At 43.0% G+C, this 23,154-nt stretch overlaps 1 protein-coding gene across 1 annotated transcript in view; it reads right to left on the bottom strand.

The window, feature by feature from the left end:
• Window positions 1–1,093: 1,093 nt before the first annotated feature.
• The window catches only part of PTPN5 (protein tyrosine phosphatase non-receptor type 5), a 140,525-nt gene continuing 118,464 nt past the window's right edge, over window positions 1,094–23,154 (bottom strand). Inside the window, exons 9-14 of the mRNA XM_043549511.1 lie at window positions 21,639–21,718; window positions 20,906–21,043; window positions 17,667–17,777; window positions 11,488–11,648; window positions 7,481–7,594; window positions 1,094–3,379 (exon numbers count right to left, since the gene is read on the bottom strand). Of these exons, the coding sequence (XP_043405446.1) occupies window positions 3,286–3,379; window positions 7,481–7,594; window positions 11,488–11,648; window positions 17,667–17,777; window positions 20,906–21,043; window positions 21,639–21,718 (698 nt within the window). The 3' untranslated portion in view covers window positions 1,094–3,285. The remainder of the gene's footprint in view (window positions 3,380–7,480; window positions 7,595–11,487; window positions 11,649–17,666; window positions 17,778–20,905; window positions 21,044–21,638; window positions 21,719–23,154) is intronic.

The raw sequence follows: 23,154 nt of genomic DNA, 5'->3' as shown, positions 1-23,154 counted from the left end.
GAGGTCTCTGATATAAGACTACCTGCTGAAATTTGTGGAGCAGGGAGGTAAAAGTGTGGTAGGCCTGTGTTTTTTCACTAGATAAAGTGTCTCCAATAAGAAAAGTGGTAGTGCCCACTATCAGCTGAGTTCCCCCTGTCCTTAGCAGGGCAGCTAAAGATTTAAACCTATTAAGTAGCAGGAAAGAAGTAATCCTGCCCATTCTAAACACCTTTCCCTATACAGGAGCTCTCCTTCCTCTGCTATATTCAAATGCTTATCTAATAGTCCCTTCAGTTCTTAAACTTTATAACCGGAGAGAGAAATATGTGAATGATGTTAATTATGGCAAGGCCAAGCAATAAATAGGCGGATTAGTGCCAAGTTGGTAAAACAAAATAACATCTCATGAGCCATTTGAACATTTTGGGCATGAGTAACTAGAATGCTCTGCCTGTGGTGATGCAAAGCAGCTGTAAAGCCATTTGAACCAGTCAGTTAAGCCAGGTTTATGGCTGCTTTGTATCAATGAATGGATGCAAAGCAGTGAGAATGCACTGGTGAAACTGGCCGTACATTTTCAAGAGCCCCTCAGAGCATGCTATTAAAGCAAAACAGGAGTGAGCAGCAGGCTAGTCTTCCTTAGGTTGAAGTCCATGGAGCTACACTGATTTACACCAGCTGAGCATCTAAGCCTCTGTGTTGATCTTATGCAGCATTATTTACAGTAGTTCCTACTTTGTTTGCTGTGGAATGATTCTCTACTAGGAATTCTCCTCAGAAAAGAGACAAATGTTTAGATTCAGCTACTGTCCCATACCCACATCGCTATCCCTCAGCAACAAATATTCTTTATTTGACGCATGGCATAAATCGTGCGAAAACATGTCATTTTCTTCACTTACTTGGTTTGACATTGAAGGGCACAAAACATCTTAAAACATTATTTGGAGGGGGAGGGGCAGTTTCCATTTACAATGCCATTCTGACCATCAGTGATGCTTGTTTCTATGAAAGGGTCATTAGACGAGGGTAATGTCACCCTTATAAAAAAGTTGGTAGCAAGGGGAGTAGGATAGCTGGCAAGTTTTACATAAAACTAACAGTCATGTTATGCTCAAAATGCTTAAGTTTATTGCTCTATTTAATGACTACCAACAGTTTTTAAAAAAAGAACGCCAGTTCACTCAGTTAGCGTATCACTGAAGGAAATATTTTAAATACAGCAATAAAATCAAGTGGTTTAAAGATAACACATTTTGCCACATTCATGCAAACCCTGCTGACAGGATTTTTACAGAGGCACGGATACAAGGTAAACACAGGTACTGAACCAACAGAAGACATGTCTTGAACTTTTGGGAAAGCTTTCCCCACAGTGACACAGTAAGTTGTATATACGCACAGCTCTTCAGGCCCGATCCTGTGCAGAACATCAGTGGGAGCAGGCGCAAGCCCTTATTGTTCTGAATGCTGTTTTTGATCCCTTCTTGATCAACCAAGTGCCATAAATTCTCAGAATTTTCAGCACTTCCTAGCAATGTTTTTTGTTTTAAAAAAAAAGTTGCGGATAGCTTTAATTGTTCATTAGGGTCCCAGTTCGGCAAAGCACTTAACTCATAGTCAAGTCCATCCATGCTCAGTAAAGTGCTCAAGCATGTATGTAACGATGTGCATGCTTGGAGTCCTTTGCTGAATTGGGGCCTAGAACACAGCCAAGAGCAGCAGAGTCTCTATTGCCTAAAGGGAACTGTTGCTGCACGGATCAGGGGTTTTAGGAACCAGAGACAGTGACAGTCTGAATTTATTTTCAAAGGCAAATCTCTAAACACTGGCCAACATATTAAGGCTGAGGTTTTTCAAAACTTCCTATGGGATTTGGATGCCCTGTTCCCATTAATTGTAATGAGAACTGGGCACTCAGATCAATTAAGGTATGTTTACACTGCAACCAGGAGGTGATTGCTGCTGCTTCGCTGATATTGTTACTCGAGCTGCCTTTGATCTAGCATGTCCGACGTGCTGCAATCACACACCTAACTGCAGCGTAGACATTCTCTCAGGGCTTGTCTATACTTAAAACACTGCAGCGTCACAGCTGTAACTCTTCAGTGAAGAGGGAGAGCTTCTCCCATTGGCATAGGTACTCCACCTCTGAGAGGCGGTAGCTAGGTTCATGGGAGAATTCTCCCATTGAGCTACGGTTGTCTACAGTCAGGTTTAGGTTGGTTTAACTGCGTCACTCAGGGGTGTGGAATTTTCACACCCCTGAGCAACATAGTTATATCAGCCTAACTTCCTGGTGCAGACCAGGCCTCAGACAGCTTTGAAAATCTCAACCTAACTTCACAGTGCAAATGTGACCTCCTTTACTATGTATTCATTAGAGAAGAGCTCAAGTCACAACATTCAGAATCTGTGTTAAAACACCCCAAAATTCATGGGAAATTGTATCATGGATTTTAGTCTGGCTCATAAAGAGAGTAGCTATTTGCCAAATTCAGATCTGGATCCAAGTTAAGATTTCATAATGCTCACAAAGATTGGGGGAATGCTTGAGTTCAGGGTTTGGTTCAGACTCATCTCTAATGGTCACCATACTTTTCCATTCTTTTCTTGATTCCATGGTATATTGGAGACAAAGAAGTGGCAATCGCCTCATGTCAATGAATTGTTTTTTCTCCCCTCCCTTGGTTCTGCTACATTTTGTGGAATTTTTCTTTTTTCACAAGCAAACATGAGGTGTAAAACATGATTTCAATATGAATCAACTTGAATCATTTAATGCAGAGGCTCAGAAGGTTTATGATATACACAGTATTCGGTAGTTTAAAATGTAAAAACAATCAGAAAAAGGCAAAAAGTTAATTTCAAGCTTAGTCAACATACCATACATATTTCAGCATGACAGTTTCAAAGAGTTCCACACTGTATTTGGATCTATTAGCAATTAAATCATTTTTTAAAAACAGCAAACTCAAGACAGCTAGTGAATTTTTTTTTTGATTTTGTAACAAATGAAGCTACTATTCTTATTTACAGTATAAATAAGCCATTTTTTTGGTGATTATGTTCTGCCACATGTTTAAGACAAGCAGTATCTCAGCTCTTAAAAGTTGATGCAAACAAGAGCAAAAAGAAAGCAATATCAAAGTAAAACAAATATATATATATATACCTATATATATATATATATATCTTCAACAAAGACTGCCAAGTTACCATGTGTCTCTTATCAGATCTAAAATATAGCTGACTCCCATCAAGAGTTCTCTTGGTTTTAACCACTAGGAATATCATGAAAGCTTATTCTTCTGCTGCTCTAGAGAGCTGTTTTTCATACAAGCTCATGACATGGTGGACAAATTGATATTGTTCACAAGTCTGGATCATTCCTCCCCTGAAAAGGAAAGCAGAAAAAAAGGGGAGGGAAACAGTCCTTTTGTTACATGTAAACAGTGCACTTAATGGTGAATGGCACAGCTAAAATGAAATGGACTTACGCTCCAAGAGCCTATTCCAAAGCCCAATGACTGAAGTCAATGGAAAAGCTGCCACTGACTGCACTGCATTTGGATCTGGCCCCAAGTGCCTCTGCTAACCAGTAAATGAGAGGTATTCAGAACAGAAATAAGTTTTACCTTTGCTTTTCTCTCAGTGAGGCCCTAATTCATTGACAATATCATAATTTATTATGTGTTACAGGAGTCATGCTAGGCACTGTATAAATACATAGTTAGACAGTCCCTGCCCCCAAAGAGCTTGCAGTCTAAATAGACAAGACAGGCGCGAGGGGAAACAAGTTAAGGGACTTGTCCAGTGTCACCCAGCAGGTCAATGGCAGAGCTGGGAATAGAAGCCAGGTCGCCTAAATCCCAAACCAGTGCCCTATCAACTGGGCCTCACTGTCTCCCAAGCAGGAAATTAGATTTCCTCTCTCTTTCTCTCTCTGATGTCACAGGATGATGCATTCCAGAATACTTCCAGTGAACCAGGAAGTGCCAGTAGGATTTCAGACTAGGCAAAGACATTTCAACAGAGAACAGCTTATATTCTGAGCTGACTGCCACCCACATCCTGATTAGTAAGGACTTTCAACATAGAAATCTGGGCTTCACTGAGCTTTCAGTCTAACTGAACTGAAAACCTAAAATGAAAACCGAGTTCACTTGAACCCATACTATAACTAGGCAAGAAGAGAAACGTGATTTGCTGTTACACTCATTGTAATCGTAGGGCGAGGTTGTACGTAAGTGGCCTCCTCCCTTACTTCCCTGGGTAGTGGCTGTGCCCAATCCCAGTTCCTCTGCTCAAGCAGCTCAAGGAGTGCAATCACTGCATGAGGCAGATGCTCCAAAGTCGGCAGGAAGATGGTGGTGTCATGTGTCCCCCCACAACCCCTGCACCAGCTGGCAGGGGTGGGGAAAACACGCTGCACCCCTTCAAAGAAACCCCATTACCAGCTGAGCATACCTATTTGTCAATCTGCTCTATTTAGAACAGCATCTTTGTTCATCTGCTTCAGAGTGTTTCTGTGCACCGCATTTCTTCTGCACACAGCACTGAAAATGTATCTCCATCAGGCTGTGACACACAAGGAATGTTAGTCATATCCGGTGATTACTCCCCATGCAATTCCATTAACAGCTAGGTTGGACCCTGACGTTGTGGCAACAGAAGCAGTGGGGTTGCCATCTAGTTTCAGACCACAGGAAATGATTTTCCTTTTATCTCATTTTCTGCTATGCTGCTGCTTCCTCCCTTCCCCCACTCCTCCCCACACATCATGAGTTCACTGTCCAAGCTTTGGCAAAGACTTGAGAATCTACATTTTCACCCTTCTTTGCCACAGAGACCTTTCAAATACACGTTTTTTCACTGACAGAAGGTACCCAACATCCCTGAACACCGGCTGAAGGGAAGCAGGAAGCATTGCTCAGCCTGTTCTTTGTCACGTCGACTATTTTTAGGACCAAATGCTGGACTCCTGTACAAAGTCCAATACACAGGCCCTTGCAAGGGACCTAGGGAGAAGGAATCTTTGTCCCGTTAACCTGACAGCAAGCTGAAAAACACCCCACTGGCTTTAATAGGAACTACTGCTGTGTAGTCACAGATCCACTGATGACATTATCCTAAAGTATTTGTTCTTCCATGGAGCAGTGCTTAGCAGTAGCACACTGAGGTGTATATCGCCCCTACCCACCAGGGGTTCTATGCAGTCTCTCTCCAGACAAACAACCAGTGTAGTGAAACTCCATCTAGGGCCTTCTGCAGCTATTGTGGCAAAAGGATTTCTCCCTCAATGTCAAAAGAGGGCACTTCTTTTGCAGATAGCAAAGGTCAGAAGTTCAGGAGGGTGGCAACTGCACTACTCTTTTATCACATTCACCTTATAAGTCCAGACTCCAGAATGGACCTGAGGAAGGCTTCCCCTTCCGGGTGCTGGTGTCTGTTATTTCATGTTAGTAAAATTAGCTTCCCCAAACCAGATATTGGACATTGGACATGGCACTGACTATCTGAAGATGTTCCCTGCTGTTCACAAGCAAGAGGAGGATTCTTAGTGCCTACGCTCATCATAGCGCTACTGTTCTGCATGTCTTGTAGTGTTTTCCTACTTTCACCTCCCTTGCTCAAAATGTTCATTCCAACCTCTCATCCCCCAACACCACCATGTCCCTGGAGGCTCTTCCACCCCTGCTCAACTGGTTTTCTCTGCCGACTCAACTGGTATAATGGTGATGGGTCAAAGAGGTTGCTATCTGCTATGCGCCTTTGCAATGGCTGCCGCCGTCCATGTGCTTGCTCCTGGGGCCACCACGAGACATGGGGCCAGAGGGGCGGTGGTGGCAGCAGACAGACACATGGAGAGATGGTTTCAAAGGGGCTGCTAGCCCCTTTCCCCCCATTCCTTGGAAGCAGCAGGACCTTGCTGGCCATCAGGCCTCTCTCCTGTGATTCATAATGCTGTTCCCTACCCCCATCCCACGAAGGGACCGTCAGGGACAGAGGAGAGGCAGGCCTCCCAGCCTGATCTTTCCCAATGTATCGGGGGCTCCTGCAGGGCTCCCGGTCTTGCTCCCCTTCTGATGAAGCAGTAGGTATTAGGCACATTTAAATACCTGCTGTGCCCTCCTCTTCTTCTGAACTCCCATCCCCACAGGCCAGCATTAAAAAATGTACCTCCTGTAGCAAGCACAGTGTTTGTCTGGACACCTTCCGCTCTCATTCCTGTGGCTACCTGGCTGTGAAATGCACCCCCCATATTACGCTCAGACAGAAGTCAGTGGAGGGCATTTCAGATCCAGCGACTCTCTCTGTGCTCTGACAAACCAAGGCTCTGTTCAATGTTTTCTTTTTTCTTTTGTGACCGTTCGTTGTCTGGGTTGACCTTCATTGAAACAGCCAAACTCCCAGCACCTCTGCAGGTCTCTGCCTATCAAGACCACAGCAGAGTGAAAAGCATTTCATTTTCTGCCTCCCACTGAGCAGAACGACTCGCCTGAAATAAGGTTCAGCGTGGGGTTGTGTTTTTCATTCATTTTTTTAAAGAACGTTGGTATATTTTTCATGACATTTCTTCCCCTCACTCCATTTATTATTATCGTTAGAGAGAGCATGGGGACACGTTTTGACAGAGCTTCAAACCAACGGGAGAAGAAAAATAATCTCTCTGGTGCAAAACTCAGGCCCGTCCACTTTGTAGTCAAAATCAAAGGCAACTGGCATGATGAGAAGCCCTTAAACAGAAACCTTTTGATTGTGGAGAGCTTTGCATCTCCTTTCGCATGTCTGCAAACATCTCTTGCCTGTGTGTAAAGAAACATTGCCCAGCCTACACTATCGGCAGCTTCCATACTGCAATGCTCTTCCACTGAGGCTTGCGATTCCAGCTAGACTATGTTCATTTTCTTCATCATTGGTGTTCCATCCTCACAGCTGTGTGCCGGTCTGTGATTCTGCGAGCAATGGCCCTCTCAGCCGTATTCTTTTAGCTATAACTGTGGACCAGATCCTCAGTCAGCGTAAATGAGCAGTAGTTCCATTAAAATAAATCAGCTGTAACTCCATTAAAGTCAAGGCAGCTATGTCAGCTGAAGATCTGCCCCCACTGTGACTTGTTGGAGTTGTCGTCTGCTGCTGGGATTTGATAATTTTGGTAACACAGGCTAATACCATAGCACAGATGAGAGGTGCCATTTAAAATTCTCAGTAGTATCTAAGGCCCAAATCCTTCAAAGGTGTTTAGGCACCTATCTCCCATTGATTTCACTGGGAGTTAGGCACCTAAATACCTTTGAGATCTAGGCCCAAGTGACTTAGAAGCCTAAGTCTCACTAAAAGTCAATTGGACTTGACTCATAGCCACTACTTAGGCTCAGGTACTTTTGAAAATTTTACCCACTGACCTAAGGTTTGTCTTTTTTCCCCCCTCATGTTTCTTTTCCCCCTTAAACATGTGGAAATTTTTTTTTTTAAAGGAAGAAAATTCTCTTACCTGTCTAGCCGTAACTGGCAGGTTGTTCTCAGTATGTCAGTTATCCCCTCGTACTTCAACTGTTTACAACAAATGCTGGTGGCAATAAAGCAGCCAGTTCTCCCAATCCCTGCACTGGGGAGGAGAAAAAGTGCGGGCAAATAACCCAGAAAGAAAAATGTTAAAATTTCATTTATAATGTACGGAGGCTGCTGTCAAATGTGTGAAATAAACAGAATCTCCCATCATCCCTAGGGGCGTGTGTATGGAAAAGTCATTACTAATTACTAATAAAAGACATTAGCTTCACTGGGACTTAAGTAATAATAATACAGCTTATAAAGCACTTTTAATCAGTACATGGCAAAGCATTTTACAAAGGAGGTCAGTATCATTATCCCCATTTTAAAGATGGGGAAAATGAGTTACAGAGAGGCGATGTGACTTGCCCAAGGTCACCCAGCAGCAGAACTGGGAAAAGAACCCAGGATGCATCCGATGAAGTGAGCTGTAGCTCACGAAAGCTTATGTTCAAATAAACTGGTTAGTCTCTAAGGTGCCACTAGTACTCCTTTTCTTTTTGCGAATATAGCCTAACATGGCTTCTACTCTGAAACAGGTTTCCAGAGTCACAGTTCAGTGCTCTATCCACTAGGCCCAGCTGCCTTTCTGTGGTAGCATGGGGAAGGTTTGCATGGCTCTAGTTAGCTTCAGTGGTGTATTGTACAAGATAGTAAAGTGGTCTTCCACGTTAGGCCTATCAATCCATCATCACTGTAGCCTCTGAGCACTAAGATGGTGTCTGTTGAAATCTCATGGATAGTAGTTTCACTCCCTTGACATGTTTCAAAGTATTAGATGTTGCTAATATTTCATGATTATGAAAAAAAATAACAGGTACTCTCCCCAAAAGGCTGTATTCAGCAGCAAAGGAATTTTAGTGATGCACATTATAAAGAAAAAGAGACATGACCTCATGTTGGTGCATCATGCTACAAAACAGGGAATCAGAGACTGAATCCCAGGCATGGACCTTCATTTTGCACACGGGAAGGTGGAAGGACTGGAATGCTGTGAGGTGTATGCCAATGGCTGGTCCACCGCTCAGTTTGGTTGGGAAGCAGCACATCTGATTGCGGCTGGGGGTGATGCCACTGCGGCAGGGGTCTGATGTAAAATGGGATGGAGGTGTTCCTATGGGATGCAGGGCCTCAGTGAAACAGGGATTGAAAGATGCCTGCCATGACTCTGAACCTTGATCCTTCCCTCACCACCTAGGAGCTGGTTGGTTCATTGTTGATGCGGCAAGCCAAGTACAGAAACTTGGTGTCAGTTGAGAATATCTCATGGTGGAGTAGGGATGGCCTCCATGTACAAAAGAGATTAGAAAATAAAGTGGGAGTAGGTACTTCGCCCCCTCCCCCTCAGAAGCAATTACTTACTAATGTGTGGAATGGACAGTCAGACACAGCAAACCATGTTGTAACCATGAGCATATTTTTTTCAAGAGAACCTAGCACTTAGATGAGGGGCCCTGCAAGGGGGGGGAACAGCGGGGGGGGGGGGGAACGGACAACCCCAGAGCCCGGGCTCCAGCCTGAGCCCTAACGTCTACACTGCAATTTATAGCCCCACAGCCTGAGGCCTGTGAGCCGCAGTTAGCTGACACAGGCCAGCCATGGGTGTTTTATTGCAGTGTAGACATACCCTAAATAACAGAGACACAAATAACCATTATTCCTTGGTCAGATTAAGTTTGAAAGATCTCCCGGGTGTGCACGTCTCAAGATGAGTTTTCATTCATACATGCTGTGACAAATATTGCTTAAATAATTATGACTAACAGCAACACACGCAGTAAGTCTGATGCCACTTCCAAAGTCATTCAGATCTGGAATCTCACAATTCTCTGGATTTGTGCAGGATACAACAATTCACCACTAAAGAAACCACTGATTTTTCTCTTCTGTTATCAATGTAAAGACATTTTTCTGTATATCTGTTTCAGGCCCTGGTTAATGACTAGAGATGATTTTGTTCTCACATGTGCTATGCTATTGTGGCAAAGAGAAGCTGTGAACTCCTCTTACTACCACCATGAAGAATGAGCAGCAAAGCTGACAACACTTCTGCATGTTAACTAATTAAGTGAGCAGTCTCAGGAATAATTACCCTTCACAATCTCCAGAGAACCTAATCCATTTAAACAGTGTTAAAATCATAGTACAAAGACACTGGCAACAAGCGTTCAGGCAACAATTGGACTTATATATGGCTGTGACTAGCAAAGTTCCAGCATGGTTTCCCTGACCACTAAAGACAGGATTTTGACCACGTTATTTAAATTTTCAGGGAGAAACTCCTGACCAAGCTGGTTGGGAAATGGGGCTAGCAATAACTGTGCTTAAATGGTGTTAAGCTGTAGCAGGAACATGGTTAAAATGACAAAATGCAGGTACTACAAAGGAAGAAGGACGATCTTACTTTTCAGGCATAGACCAAGACTAAGGCAATCTAGGTTCAATTTCTGGTGCTGCCATAAACTTCCTGTATGACCTTCGATAAGTCACTGTTTCTATACCTCAATTCCCAACCTTCTACTTCCATGTTGCATCCCATTTCCCATCCTTTGTCTGTCTTGTCTATTTAGAGGGGAAACTCTTCAGGGCAGGGACTGTCTCCTACTATGTGTATGTATAGCACCTAGTTCACTGAGGCCTGGAGGTTGGTTGGCTCTCTAGGTGCTACACTGATACAAATAACAAATAATATACAGATCTTCTATGATGCTTTTCATCCGTAAATGTCAAAGCATTTTACAAAAGAAGGTAAGTAGCACCCCCATTTTACAGATTGGAAAACTGAGCAAAGAGAGGTAAAGATACTTGCTCAAGTCACATAGCAGGTTAGTGGCAGAGGCAGGAACAGAAACCAGGTCTTCTGAGTCCAGTGCCTTACCCACAGGTCTATGTTAGGAATGACAGCCTACCTTTAACATGTACTTGTTATTAAGAATACTTTCAGGATTAGGCTCACGTTTGATTTTTTAAAAGGTTTACTACTTTGTATTTAAGAGGGCTGACAGTATTAGCATCTTTGCAGTGGTTATGCTCTCCTAGAAGATCAAATCCTGAGCGCTGCTGAATACCTGCACCTTCCACTGAAGCCAATGGGAATTGTGGGATTCAGCACTTTTTAGGGCATAGGCTATGGTTTGGTACACTTCCTAATCTTGAATACATACAGTTTACTACATTCACAGCATATATTTTTTCCAAAAGGGCATCTGAAAAAATCGGACACTGCTCTAGTCACCAGCTGTCATTTAAAATTCTCTAGACGCCTACTACCCTCTCTGTTAATACTTAGGTAAGAAAAATGACCAAATGTCTTGCATTTCCAAAAATCACCAGTATGCTACTGGAGATGGAAAGACAAAGCAGTAGGCGAGAGAGTAAAACAAGCATGCAAAGCAAAATATGAAGCTGTGGACTGGGGTCAGTATTGCCTGTGAAAGCTACCATGAGATTTCAGTGAGACATACACGGATTCACAGATATTAAAGCCAAAGAGGACCATTATGATTATCATGAATCATTCTTGTAGCTCTTTTCAGAACACTTTCCAATTAATTATATACAGAGGTAATAGCTCCCTGATTACTTGTACCTGGGCACCATCAGTAGTTAGCTCAGTGATCAATTCCTCTTTATGCATCAGCATGAGATCTAATATAGAATTGCCCTAAGTCAGTTGCAATACTTTTTGTGTCATAAAATTATAATTATAATTTTTAGAAACTCCAAGCATATTTTACTAGTGGCTGCACGAGACCTCCAGCATATGTCTCCCAGACTGAATTTCCCTGTGATAAAGCAGTTTTTCTTTTTACACATTATAAATAAACGTTTAAGGAGCTGCTCATCCTGTTTCCTTGCAATTGCATGAAGTTTTTCTTTTCTCTGCTAGGTCTTTAAGACACTCTATTTCACAGAGCTCCATGGAGATCTAATACAGCATTAACTTACCTGCAGTGGACAATGACTGGGGCATTCTTTTCTTCTGCACATTGCATGGCCTCTTCCACATCCCGCACCAGTTGCAAGAGGGCTGGTGCTTGATCTGGTGTCTTTTGGTCTGGCCAGGATGTATACCAGTAATGTCGCAGGTTTCTTACTTCACCACCTTTCTGTGACCCAGTTACACAGAAAATTAGTACACTACTGCAAACATTTTCAAAGATTCTTCATCAAAACTGATAAACTATGACAATCTGTTTCTTTGGGCATGTCTACGCCACCAGTGAGTCTCCGAGCTTGTGTCGACAGACTTGGCCTCATGGGGCTTGTGCTACAGGGCTAAAAACAGCTGTGTGGATGTTCAGGCTCAGGCTCAGGCTCTGAAGTCCAGGGAGGATGGTGGGGCTTCAGAGCCTGAGCCACAATGTCTACACTGCTATTTTTAGTGCCACAGCGCAAGCCCAAGTCTATAGATCCTTGCTGCTGTGAGTTTCAAAATGCAGTGTAGCCATATGCTGTGAGAACAGCAGAAGTAAACCAGTGTGAAAGGAAAACGAGCACTCACACACAAAGCCACAAAATGCAGAAATTCTGATTTCAAGGCTCACTACTGCACTTGAGCAAACTGTTAAAAAAATTCACTAAAAACCCTGCTAAACTCTCATGCCCTTTTTCAGAGTTCTCTGTCCCAGCTCCTCCACATTAGTGCCAAGAGTTGTGTGCAAAATGATGTCTCCTTTATACCAGTCTACAGCCATCTTACTCTCCTCCTGACAGATTCATTCAGGAAGGCTACAGTGGTTTATAACACAATTGTTTTAATGAAGTATTTGATAGACTCTCAGATAAATTGATTGATTACCCTTTCTGTTTGTATATTTTATATAAATAATAATATACACACACACAGCAAGACATTCAGAGACATTGAGGAAAGCGAGATTTGTGCCTTTAGTTATGGCCTCAAGTTTTTGGGCATCAACACAATCCACCTTAGGCCTAAGTTTCAGAGGTGCTAAATGGAGCTAGCGAGCCTCAAAGTTTTTGGCTTAGCCTTGCAGAGACTGTCTGGAGCAGCCAGCATTTGGCTGAATAATTCTCTTCAAAAGGCAGGAAAGCGTCCAAGGAAAGTAACCTTTAGCTTCCACTGACTTCCTTTAAACACTTGACTGAATTTTAAGGAAGCAGTGGAGAGCAATTTTGGTTTCAGACTAAGAACTAGGAGCAACATTTTCAAAAATGCCTAAGGCCCAGATTTTTAAAAAGTGTTGCTCTGCTCAGCATTGCAATGCCTAATTAATTTAGTCTTATTTTCAAAAGTGATGTACACACTAAGGAAACTTAGTCTCACTGAAAGTCAATGGGACTGCAGGCTGCATGACCATCCCTCCCTGTCACACTATGAGGGAGGCCATGCCTCCTCGCTGCCATGTACCCGTAAAGGTGAGCTCAAAAGGGAGGAAGTAGCTGCACCTAGTGCTCCGTCTGTCTGAGAAGGATGGCAGTTTGTCGTCAGCCAGGGCAGGGCTGCAAATAGTTAGTAGGCTCTGACCTGCAATCAGGGCAGAGCGGTTAAGCAGTCTGTGAGCCCCAGATAAAGGCGAGTACCAACAATGTCTAGAGGCTCCGGCAGGGGTGAGCACCAGCAGAGTCTAGGGGCTCCAGCAGGGCTGAACAGTAGGGTACCACAGGCCTCCTGGCCAAAGATGGGGGTGCTGCCACCCCAAAGGCAGGGTGGTAGGGGGATGTGGGCCCACCCAATTCCCTCACATCCCAACCCAAGGCCTTAACAGTGGCAGAGCAGTCCGCCACTGGGTCAGCTGGGATCCGCCAGCAACATGCTGACCTTGTATCCAGCCAACACTCAACCAGTCATCTAGTTCCTTTGGGCTACTTCCTACATCCCTGGAATTTGGTACCTCTGTACTGTGGGGGTCATCTGTCATCTTGGAGAACTCTGGCCAGTCTTCAGGCAGCAGGCCCAGCCCCCAGCAGCTCCTTGGCATCTCAGTCGGCTGGCGGCCCGGGGAGATCTGGCCAGTCCTCAGGCGGTAGCCCCAGCAGCTTCTCGGTGTCTCAGTCGGCCAGCAGCCCTGGGAGCTCTGGCCAGTCCTCAGAAGGCAACCCCGGCAGCTCCTCTGCAGGCTCCAGCAGCAGGCGGGATGCATCTGTCTCCCGTGACGGCTCCAGCTCAACTTCTGCTTCCTGTTCCGCCCTTCCGTTTATGGTGGGGCAGACGTGGCTCCCCTGGTTCTGCCCACCAGAGGGCGTGTCGTGGTCCCTCCCTGTCACTCTCTGAGGGAGGCCATGCCTCCTCACTACAGGGACTTGAAACTCTTAAGTCACTTTTGAAAATGAGACAGGCTCTCAAGTCAGTTAGGATTTGCAAAGCCGAGCAGAGAAATACCTGAATACCTTTAAAATCTGGGCCTAAGTCTCACTGACTTTCAGTGGGATTTGGGCACTTTAAGTCCAGATCCTCAAAGGTATTCAGGCTCCTACCTTCCACTGAAAACAATGGGAGTTAGTTGCCTAAATACCTTTGAGGATCTGGGCCCAGAGTCACTTTTGAAAATGAGATGTAGGAGCCTAAGTCATCTGGCATTTTTAAAATTGCACCCTAGGCTCCTTGAGAGCCAAGCCATGGCAGTTAAGAGCACTAGCTTTATAACTACATTTTGAAAACAGATTCCAAATATTATGAAAAACAGTGGTTCCAAAACACAAATGCCAGAAGAAAAGAAACAAGAATACTTATGTGAAGTTACTCTTCCAGGGGATAGGAAAAAAATAATCACTAGTTCAAGATGCATTTAGTTTTCTTTACATTGTTCCCGATTTTAAACTTTCCAATCAGAGAACCCTGAATTCAGTGACACTGTATACATCCATTCCTACTGAAAAGAAAATACTCTTTATCTATGCTTCATTGAGATTCAGGAGGCGTGGGGTTAGGTTGGGAAGAAACAAGGTTTAATTGGTGGTTCAAAGCCCAGAATCATGTTACTGCTAAAGCTGGGATAATCAGTCAGTGGCTAGACCCTTGTTAGGTTCCTTTTAAAACGAAAAAGGCTTCTTTCTCCCTTTTGCTTTATTTGTTTTTGAATTCCCAAAGCCTGCTAAGGTCTGACCTCTGTCCTGAAAGAATTATGATAAACCATCCTCAAACCTTGTTGCTGAGAAATGTGCATCAGTCTCTGCAGTGCAGCTGGTGGATCACATTAAATTTCTAATCACTTTAGATGCTGCAACATCCTACCTCTATCTAAGGGAGAATGTCCATGGCATTGGAGAATGTGACGCAATTAATGGCTTCTGTGGTTTTCATTACCATGCCATTTATTGTAAGTATGGGTCCAGAGTGACAGGCATTATTGCCATTATATGATAAAAGAACAGTCCCAGACAATGACATCTCACTAAACAGCTCCTTTATTTCTCTTCTGGCAGCTTGGAACCATTCACCTACCAGCTTCGTTTTTTTAGTACTCCCCCACTGATGCTGAAAGCTGAAGTGTTGCTTAGTTGAATAACCAAGTGGGGATGTGACCTTAAAATGAATGAAGGGAACAGGTTGTATGGAAAAGGAACTATGTGCTTGGACACATGCAATGCCAATCAAAGCTTCAGTGTCATATGTGTCAGCATAACATTCTCATTTCCTGAAGGGATATAGATTATAAATTTAAACCGTTTTTAGTCCTCTCTCCTTTTATATCTGCTGCCTGCTTTCTCCACCTCTTTTCATCTGCTTTGGGGTGGCTGGTATTATCAGACATCCCTGATCCCAACCAACAATTTGGTTTTAAAATTCTATTTTTTCGCTGGTAGAATCCTACATAACTATATACATAAAAGGGGCCAGATTTACCCCTGCACTAAATGCGTATCTGAGCAGAGTTGGCTGAAATCAGGATTTCCAAACAAAACCACACTTTTTAAAATTTTTCACAAAGCAGAAATTCCCATAAGAATTCACTGCCAGGATTCTCGGGGCTTCTTTGCTCCCTTGTGCAGACCCAGGAGCCAAGCCCCGGCTAGAGCCAGGATTCCCAGGACTCTCAAGCTCTCTGCTCCACGGCAGGAAGTCTGGAAACCTTGATAACCCTAGCATGGCAGAGCTGCCCTGCAGTCGCAGACCCTGGTAAGCCTGGAGTCCCCAGCCCAGGAACAGTGCATGTGAAGGAGCTTTCCCAGAGCTGTGGCCCTATACAGTATGCTTGGCGGGGTTGCCCTGGAGCATTGAACCTTGGAAGTCTGGGGCTCCCGGCCCACCAAGCAGTCTGCCTGGTGCTTCTTACTGAAAACTTTTTGTGCTTTTGTTTTTTTTTGTTGAACTTTTCCATGCAAAACAGACAGACATGTCTTGCAAAAAATTTTATTTGGCTGAAAACTCAATTTTCTGTCAAAAAACAGTTCTGACAGGAAAATTTTGATCAGCCCTGATCGCTTGTATTAAACTGCTGCATTTAACCAGAATTCTTGAATAACCTTGTGGACACTGCACCCTGACCGGGATTGTCAATTTCACTGAGATAGCTGTAGTAGCTGAGTGAAATTAATAAAAGCCTTGTCTGTGAGACAAGGGGACTCAAATGGACTTTGGCTCAATTTTATTCTTTCTGTTGTGTCACACTGTCTGAGACATGGTTGTATTTAAGGATTATGCAAGTCTGTACATGCTTGGAAGTAATCTTTCCTTCCCCTTCCCACTTGTCTCAGAGTGTGATCTTCAACTCATCCTCTGCGCCAAATGCGTGATTGACAGACTCTCCATGCTCTTGATCCAGACACAGGGTTTCATAAGCCGGCTCCCTGCATATTAGCACATGGCTGGTGAGACTCAAAGCTGTTTGTGTGAAAGGAGGCTTGTTCGCAGTTTGGGAAGCAATTCTGCTTTGCTATACTGAGTTCAGGGATGGATCTGATACATGAAAAGATGTGTGAAGATTATACGAAGAGACTTTTCCTATTTATGTATATGCCTTGAGACCATGGAACCTAGTGAGTTGTAAAATAAGATGGTGATATCCTGGATCAGGTAGCAACAGAGTATTTAACAAAATAATTATGTGCTGGAATTCAGTATTCACATGATGGCATGGCTGTTATTCGTCTGGAAATCTAAGTGTTTTATTTCAAACAGTTAACAGAAAGGATACCGTAATTAGAAAAGTTAACTCTGGGGATGTAGTGGTGGAAAAGTGCTCAACAAGCTATCAGCAGTTTTATTCTGTTTACTGTAGCATATTTCCTTTAAGCAGTTTCAGTGCTATTTCACCTAACGGCTTAATAGAATAATAAGGATGATACATATCAAAAAAGGTTTAGCCGCATTGAGCAGTGGTGGAATTACTGTACCGCCAGCAACTGCTAAGGAGACAACACAGAGGCCAAAGGAGTAGAACAGATGGTCTAGGAGGGACAGGACATTAGACTGAGATTCCTGAGTTCCCTTCCCAGCTCTACTGCATATTCTCAGTGGCACAAAAGTCATCTTAGCTTTCAATATAACATTTTGCACCCAACAATTTGACAAACACAATCGTATACAAGAAGTTTAATAATGTTAACGTGAAGACTAGAAGCACAGTTTAAGCTTTTCCAAGATTAACAGCTTCCAGAGATCTCTACACAACCCAGAAAATGTAAAACCTCACATAAGGCCAAATCCTCAGCTAGCATACATCAGTATAGCTCCAGGGAAGCCAATCGAGCAAAGCCAATTTACAGCAGCTGAGGAACCGACCCATATTGCATAAAATTCCTTGTACTCCATACAACATCATCACTAAGTTCATGATGTTAACCTAAAGCCAATGTCTTTAGTATGACTTATAAAGGCCAGTTCAAAGTTAGGTAAGACACTATCCCCAAGCTAGCACATCAGCACAGAAGACACTTGCACAGAATTACTCACTGGTCTCTTCCAGTGAATGAACACATTCCTGTTACAAGTGGTCTGAAAGTCTTTAGACTGTACGCATTCAGTCTACATCTCCGACTGCTTTTATTATGGATTGTTTACATTTTTGGGATCTGATCAAGGGCATCACGAATGCAGTAGCGACAAGTGATATATGCACAGTAGTGCACAGTGGATACAATTTGCACTCAGTTCTCCATGAACAGTCCTGTTTAAGGCTTTGAATTTCTACGCTATTGTAAATACATCTGAGAGATCTTACCTTCAGGGTGATGAGTCTTAATCGGTAATCATCTGCTTGTATGACCTGGTCAACTGTGATTTCTATTCCTTCATAGGTGACCTGTTCCTCTGGCCAGTACTCTGTACATTTCTGCATACAACATAAAATATATTTAAGGAGACACAAACGGTGGTTCCCTTCACTATGCAGAAACTGTGCCAAGTGCATGTTTAGATGGATCAGGACGCAGAATGTTTCTGTAACAGGATGCAACTCAACTTTTTATTTTAAATATAGGGGCCAAAGTTTCAGGTAGTCTTCTTTGCAGTCACCTGGTTAAAATCCAATGTGCAATTACCTACCACACTCACATGCATAAAACTTGATTTGTGAGTGTGCACCATGTGATGTATATGCATGTTTTAAAATTTCGTTTGGGAAGCCGGAAAGAAATGTAGCAGTGTTTATTAATATTCTATTCTATTCATTTTTATTATGATAATGACTGATATTCATAAATAATCTGCTCTTTGATCATTAATATTTCTGTGCTGTGCACAAACTGATATGGAAATGTACCGTACACCTTTTCTGTCTCTAATAAAGAGCCATTGCTCTCTGAATTTGAAATTATAAGCTGCATTTCTTTTCCCTACAAAAGGACATGACTGGAAATGATTTTGGAATATAGAGTGTGTTCAAAACCCCACTATAAAATGGGAAAAGATCCTACATCAAAGCAAAGGAACAAAAAGGAAGAAAGTGTCAGAATACAGATTTTAGTTTCGCTAAATCACTTTGGCCAAATCTATGGGCTCATTCAGTGTAACTCAAACAGTCTGAATAACTGAAGCTATAGCCCACATTTAAGGATATATTATGGCATTTGTGCCACAGTGTTGCCTGAGAGGTAATGGAGAGCAACACTTCCCAGGGAAAGTACTGGGAAAGATTGTCTCTCACCGATACAATTTCTCCTGGGGCTGCTCCATGCACACGGAGTAGGCCCTCTTCACATCAGCAGAGATTGCTCCCCTTGTAAGCCTATTCCAGGGACCAATGTAGAGGGGGGTCAATTCTGAACAAATGGCTCCCCAGGGATAAAGCAGAGAGCAAGTAGCCCGCATGCTCCCCAGAATACAGGGGCTGCTATTGTCGGAGGTCTTTGCGCACCCACATAAGTGAAGGGAGAGAGAATACTTGCAAGCCCTCCCTTCTGCAAAATCCAGCACAATCTGGCCCTTAACCTTAAACTTTGTGAGCAAGTTAAAAAAAAAATCTGCTGGAAGGGAAGGGCCAAGAACTAAAAAGTGTCTTGAAAAGCTGCTGGGCCAAATTCTCTTATGGTGTAAACGGATGCTGCTCCATTAATGGAGCAGTGCCACTTCACACTAGAAACAAACGTGGCCCATTATGTCACTGTGAACGCAAACTGAATTTTTCCCCTCCTCCTAAATTGCAGAATCCATGGTAAAAAGCGTCAAATGCGCCAGCAGCTATCAATAGCACAGACGCTATGTTGCTGAAATGAGTGGAGTAGGATCGCCCACACGTTTCTGTGGGCTGTCTGTCAGTTTGGATTAGATGTGACAGAGGGTTGGGATACTGAGCTGTTCATCCTCACGTTAGCAAAGCCACTGTGTATAGCAGAAACACAAAGACTTCCTTACTAGCATCATAGCAGAACAAAGGTTTTAGTTCTGAATCTACGCACTGTGGAGACCTGATATTTATATATTAACATGTATTAGAAAAAAAGGGAATATAGAAGACATTAGCATGGAAGAGCTTACCCTATATTTATGTCTGAATCTCACAGAACCATTTAATTTTTGATACCACAGGTATCAGGAAAGACTCAGTATCTCTCTATGTTAGATATATGCTGCAGCCAGCGTCACTACTGGGTCGGCAGCATGGCCGTGCAGTGTTTCCTGAGGCTGACATGACAGGTGAGATAGTCTGTTGGTGTTGAATAACAGGAAACACTGACGCTAAAGATTATTTTGCATTCTAGTGGTACAACCCAGATGTAAAAACAACAGTGGGAAAGCTTCAGAGCAGAGAAGACAATGAAGGACATGATCGCTTCTTGGTCTCTTCTTCCTTCTCAAGTGTATGGTCGTAAAATTTTCAAAAGGGCCTAAGTGATCTTGAAGTCTAAGTCCCATTTTCTAAAGTGACCTAGGAATTTAGGGCCAGATTTTTAAAGGTAATTGATTTCAATGGGAGTTAGGCACACAGGTACTCCCACTAGGCACCTTTCTGCATCTTCAGGTACTTAAATACCTTTGAGAATCTGGCCCTAAGTCTCATTGAAAGTCCATGGGAGCTAGGCTCTTCAGACCCAGATTTTTAAAGGTATGTAGACATTGCTCTGCTCAGTGTTGCAATACCTAACTGACTTAGGAGCCTAAGTCTCATTCAAGTGTGACTTTCAACAAGACCAATGGTCCGAAGTGCTTAAATCACTTTTGAAAATGGGACTTAGCTGTCTAAATCACGTAGGCCTTGCAACACTTTAGAAAATTAGCTCCTAAATCATTTGGGCACTTTTGAAAATTTTACCCCACTCTTATTTCTGGCCTCACAGTTTCTACATTGGTGTTGCAAAGTCCCGTGCTTCCAGAGTTTGCATCACCACTGTTTTGGGATCCTGTGGAATAATGTTATGATACTGGCCACAAGATCCCGAAACAGTGGTGATGCAAACTCTGGAAGTCTGGAACTTTCCAGACAGAATTATATGGTATGGATTGGTAGAAATACATTCTATAACCACAGACGTTAACTCTCATAAATACCAATTAAAGCAGGGGATGATTCAAAAAAGTTTGGAACATCTTAATAGTTGCAATATTTTAATAGCATTTCCCCAAAATGATAAACAACCGGGGCAGTCCTCCACATACAAATCATCTTTAACTGCTTCTCAACATAACTAACATTATAACAAGACATAGTATGTTTAATGAAGCAAGGACAGCTTAATGGAAAAAGGATGCAGAAGATAAGCCAAAATAAATACAGGATAAAGAGGTTCAGTCTCTGTTACTCTATTGTTTATAGGTATTCATATACAAAAATTAATAGGGCTTGAACTTGGTGGGGGTGTTGCTTTTGAAACCTTCAGCGATGACTTCAAAAAAGGTAACTGCAAAGCACGATAAACTTTGGTCACTGAACCAACTCATTTATTTCCATGGGTCTGGCACCTGTGCCGTGAAATACCTGCTACAATAGAGGATTGAGACATAGCTCATATGTAATATCATTACCTCATTCATCTCTTCTATATTGGTAATCATGACAATGATGGGAGAACGCTCCTGCCACACCATTCTCCAGAAATCACTGACAGTATTAACTATGGGTCCCTGAGTAGCAATATATACCTTTTCCTCTTCTCCATAGCCCTGCCAACAAAGCAACAATAAATCACTATCACACAGTGTGTGCACACACGCACATGCCTGGACACTTCAATCTTTACCCAGGGAAAGCTCTCATTGTCTACAATGGGATTATTGCCTGAGTAAAGTCTGCAGTGTCAGGTCAACAGTTATCAATCCAAGAGGTATTGTGCTCACGCACTCTCTCCCTCCCGCGCGTACACACACACACACACAGGCAAGGTAGAAGGTGCAACTTCAGGTTACACAAGCAGCAGGCAATACTATGGCAATGGGATTGATTCATGCTACAGCAGCCTGGTGTTAACTCTAGGTCAAATCCTGCAAGCATAATTCCCATTGACTTTGCTGGGAGTTTTGCTTGCATCAGGCCAGTGAGGCAGGGAACTTCATGTCAAAAAATGCAAATATCTTGTTTTTATTGGACCAGAACCTTTACAGTTGCGCTCTGAGGTTCTGCTTCCAATAATAGAAAAACAAGACAGAAAAAGAAACCAAAAAACAAGATGGTCTTTAGAAGCCAATGGACGTGGCGATTATTCTTAAATGACCAGTTGCAAACAGTCTACGCAGGTACATTGGACTGCTGAGCTCTTACCCGGATGTAGTTAGCATTGATATATGAGCTAAGAGGATCGTCCTGATCAGTTGAGGTAAGGCACACTCTGCTGTGAGGATCTACAGTGTGTAAAGAGAGAGTTAATAGTTATCTGTCAAGAGGAGTAAAAGATTTTTAAGATCGTTTTCTAACCTTTAGTAATACAGCTAATTACTCAGGCATATTCATTAGTCGCCACAACAGATACCTGCGATGCCCTAAAGGGGGCACTGGGGAGTCTCTGATTGAAATGTGTGTATATATCACTGCATTTACTTTCAGTGTGCAACTATCAACAGATATTTGCATGCAACAGAATTAAATATCTTACTAAATTAATATTACTGCTCTAAGTAGAGGGGTAGCTCATCATTTATAACTGCAATAGCATTTGAATGATTCTTGGCATTTGACTATGTCATCTATGTCTAAGCTTTGAGATAAATTTTATGTAACGTATGCAAGCTCACTACATTACTATAATTTGCTTTTGCGTTAATTTCATTTTTACGTGCATTAAAGTATAATTTAGCAAATAGTGTTAACAAGCAATGACTTCAGTGAGGCTTTCTGCCTAAGTAAGGACTGAGTAAAAACTGTGTTAGGACCTCAAGATTTGCCCCATTCGGTTTTATAAACTCTATCCCTAACCTTATTTTTTGGCCTTAAATTAAGGCCTTGTCTACACAGAATAATTGCACCATTTTCACTATGCTGGTATAGTTAAAGCTATACAACCCGTGCTAGAGTGGATGCAGTTATATTGGTATATCTTAGGGCCTGTCTACACATAAACCACTACAGCAGCACCTCTGCAAGGGTGCTTCTGTAGCACTTCAGGAGAACCCCTCCTGTAATCCACTCCATAGGTAATCCACCTCCTCAAGAGATTGACAGAAGAATTCTCTCATAAACGTAATGCTCACCATCCCAGGAGTTAAGTCAGTTTAACTGGATTTTTCACATCCCTCAGGCCATGTCTACACTACGAAAGTACTCCGATTTTACAGAAGTCGGTTTTTGGGAACAGATTGTATCAAGTTAAGTGCGTGCTTCTACACTAAGCACATTAATTCGGTGGAGTGCATCCACAGTACCGTGGCAAGCATCGACATTCCGAGCGGTGCATTGTGGGTAGCTATTCCACAGTTCCCGCAGTCCCCGCTGCCCATTGGAATTCTGGGCTGAGCTCCCAATGCCTGATGTGGCCAAAAATTTGTCACAGGTGATTATGGGTAAATGTCATCAGTCAACCCTCCCTCCCTCCCTCCGTGAAAGCAACAGTAGACAATCATTTTGCGCCCTTTCCCCTGGATTGCCCGAGCAGACGCCATAGCACCGCAAGCATGGAGCCCGTTCAGCTCACCACAGCAGTTATGACAATTGTAAACACCTCGCGCATTATCGTGCAGTTTATGCAGAACCAGCATCTGAAAAACCAGGCAAGGAGGTGACGGCAGCGCGGTGATGAGGACATGAACACAGATTTCTCTAAAACTGCGGTCCCCAGCAATTT

Source organism: Chelonia mydas, chromosome 6, assembly GCF_015237465.2.
Source record: "Chelonia mydas isolate rCheMyd1 chromosome 6, rCheMyd1.pri.v2, whole genome shotgun sequence".
NCBI lineage: Eukaryota > Metazoa > Chordata > Testudines > Cheloniidae > Chelonia > Chelonia mydas.
This window is presented reverse-complemented; position numbering and strand designations above follow the sequence as displayed.